Below are 1,052 nucleotides of genomic sequence, written 5' to 3'. Positions count from 1 at the left end.
ATGTGGGCACAATTGGCTGTGCACCATCAGAACCAGAACCAGAGCTGGGCACGGTGACTCACCCTTGTAATCTCAGCACTTTGGGAGGCTGAGGCGGGCGGATTGCCTGAGGCCAGGAGTTCGAGACTAGCCTGACCAACATGGAGAAACCTCGTCTACTAAAAATACAAAAATTAGCTGGGTGTGGTGATGCATGCCTGTAATCCCAGCTACTTGGGAGGCTGAGGCAGAAGAATCGATTGAACACGGGAAGTGGAGTTTGCCATAAGCTGAGATTGCACCATTGCACTCCAGCCTGGGCAACAAGAGTGAAACTCCATCAAAAAAAAAAAAAAAAGGGGGCAGCCGCGGTGTTGTGCTGTGGGAAAGGAGACGGATTTGTAAACCCTGGAGCGAGGTTCTGCCTACCCGAGGCCGCTGCTGTGTGGAGACCCCCGGGTGAAGCCGCCATCATCATGTCTGACCAGTTGTAAGAGACCATTCGGAATAACCAAGAAAGAAAATAGAACGAAACTGCTAGAGCAACAAAAAGCATCTCACCTGGGCATTAACCTGAAGAAGACTGATATTTTTTAGAAAAATGATAGGAAAACTTTGTGTATGTAGAGTAGTTGCAGAATATTTGCAGAAAGTTGCCAGGAGGCAAAACCTTCAACTGAGGACTTGGGGGATAAGAAAGAAGGTGAATATATTAAACTCAAAGTTATTGGACAGGATAGCAGTGAGATTCACTTCAAAGTGAAAATGACAACACATCTCAAGAAACTCAAAGAATCATACTGTCAAAGACAGGGCGTTCCAATGAATTCACTCAGATTTCTCTTTGAGGGTCAGAGAATTGCTGATAATCATACTCCAAAAGAGCTGGGAATGGACGAAGAAGATGTGATTGAAGTTTATCAGGAACAAACGGGGGGTCATTCAACAGTTTAGATAATCTTTTTTTTTTTTCTTTTCCCTCAATCCTTTTTTATTTTTAAAACTAGTTCTTTTGTAATGTGGTGTTCAAAACAGAATTGAAAACTGATACCCCATCTTTTTTAAAACATCTG

At 43.3% G+C, this 1,052-nt stretch overlaps 1 protein-coding gene across 1 annotated transcript; it reads left to right on the top strand.

Annotated features, from left to right (window-relative positions):
* Positions 1 to 606: 606 nt before the first annotated feature.
* On the top strand, positions 607 to 973 carry LOC108295971 (small ubiquitin-related modifier 1; the record flags this gene model as incomplete). The annotated part of the gene is made up of 1 exon (XM_017518349.2): positions 607 to 973. A coding segment is annotated over one exon (327 nt), but the record flags the coding sequence as incomplete, so codon positions are not given.
* Between the last annotated feature and the right edge of the window lie 79 nt (positions 974 to 1,052).

Source organism: Cebus imitator, unplaced genomic scaffold (genome assembly GCF_001604975.1).
Source record: "Cebus imitator isolate Cc_AM_T3 unplaced genomic scaffold, Cebus_imitator-1.0 Scaffold671, whole genome shotgun sequence".
Lineage (NCBI taxonomy): Eukaryota > Metazoa > Chordata > Mammalia > Primates > Cebidae > Cebus > Cebus imitator.
This window is presented reverse-complemented; position numbering and strand designations above follow the sequence as displayed.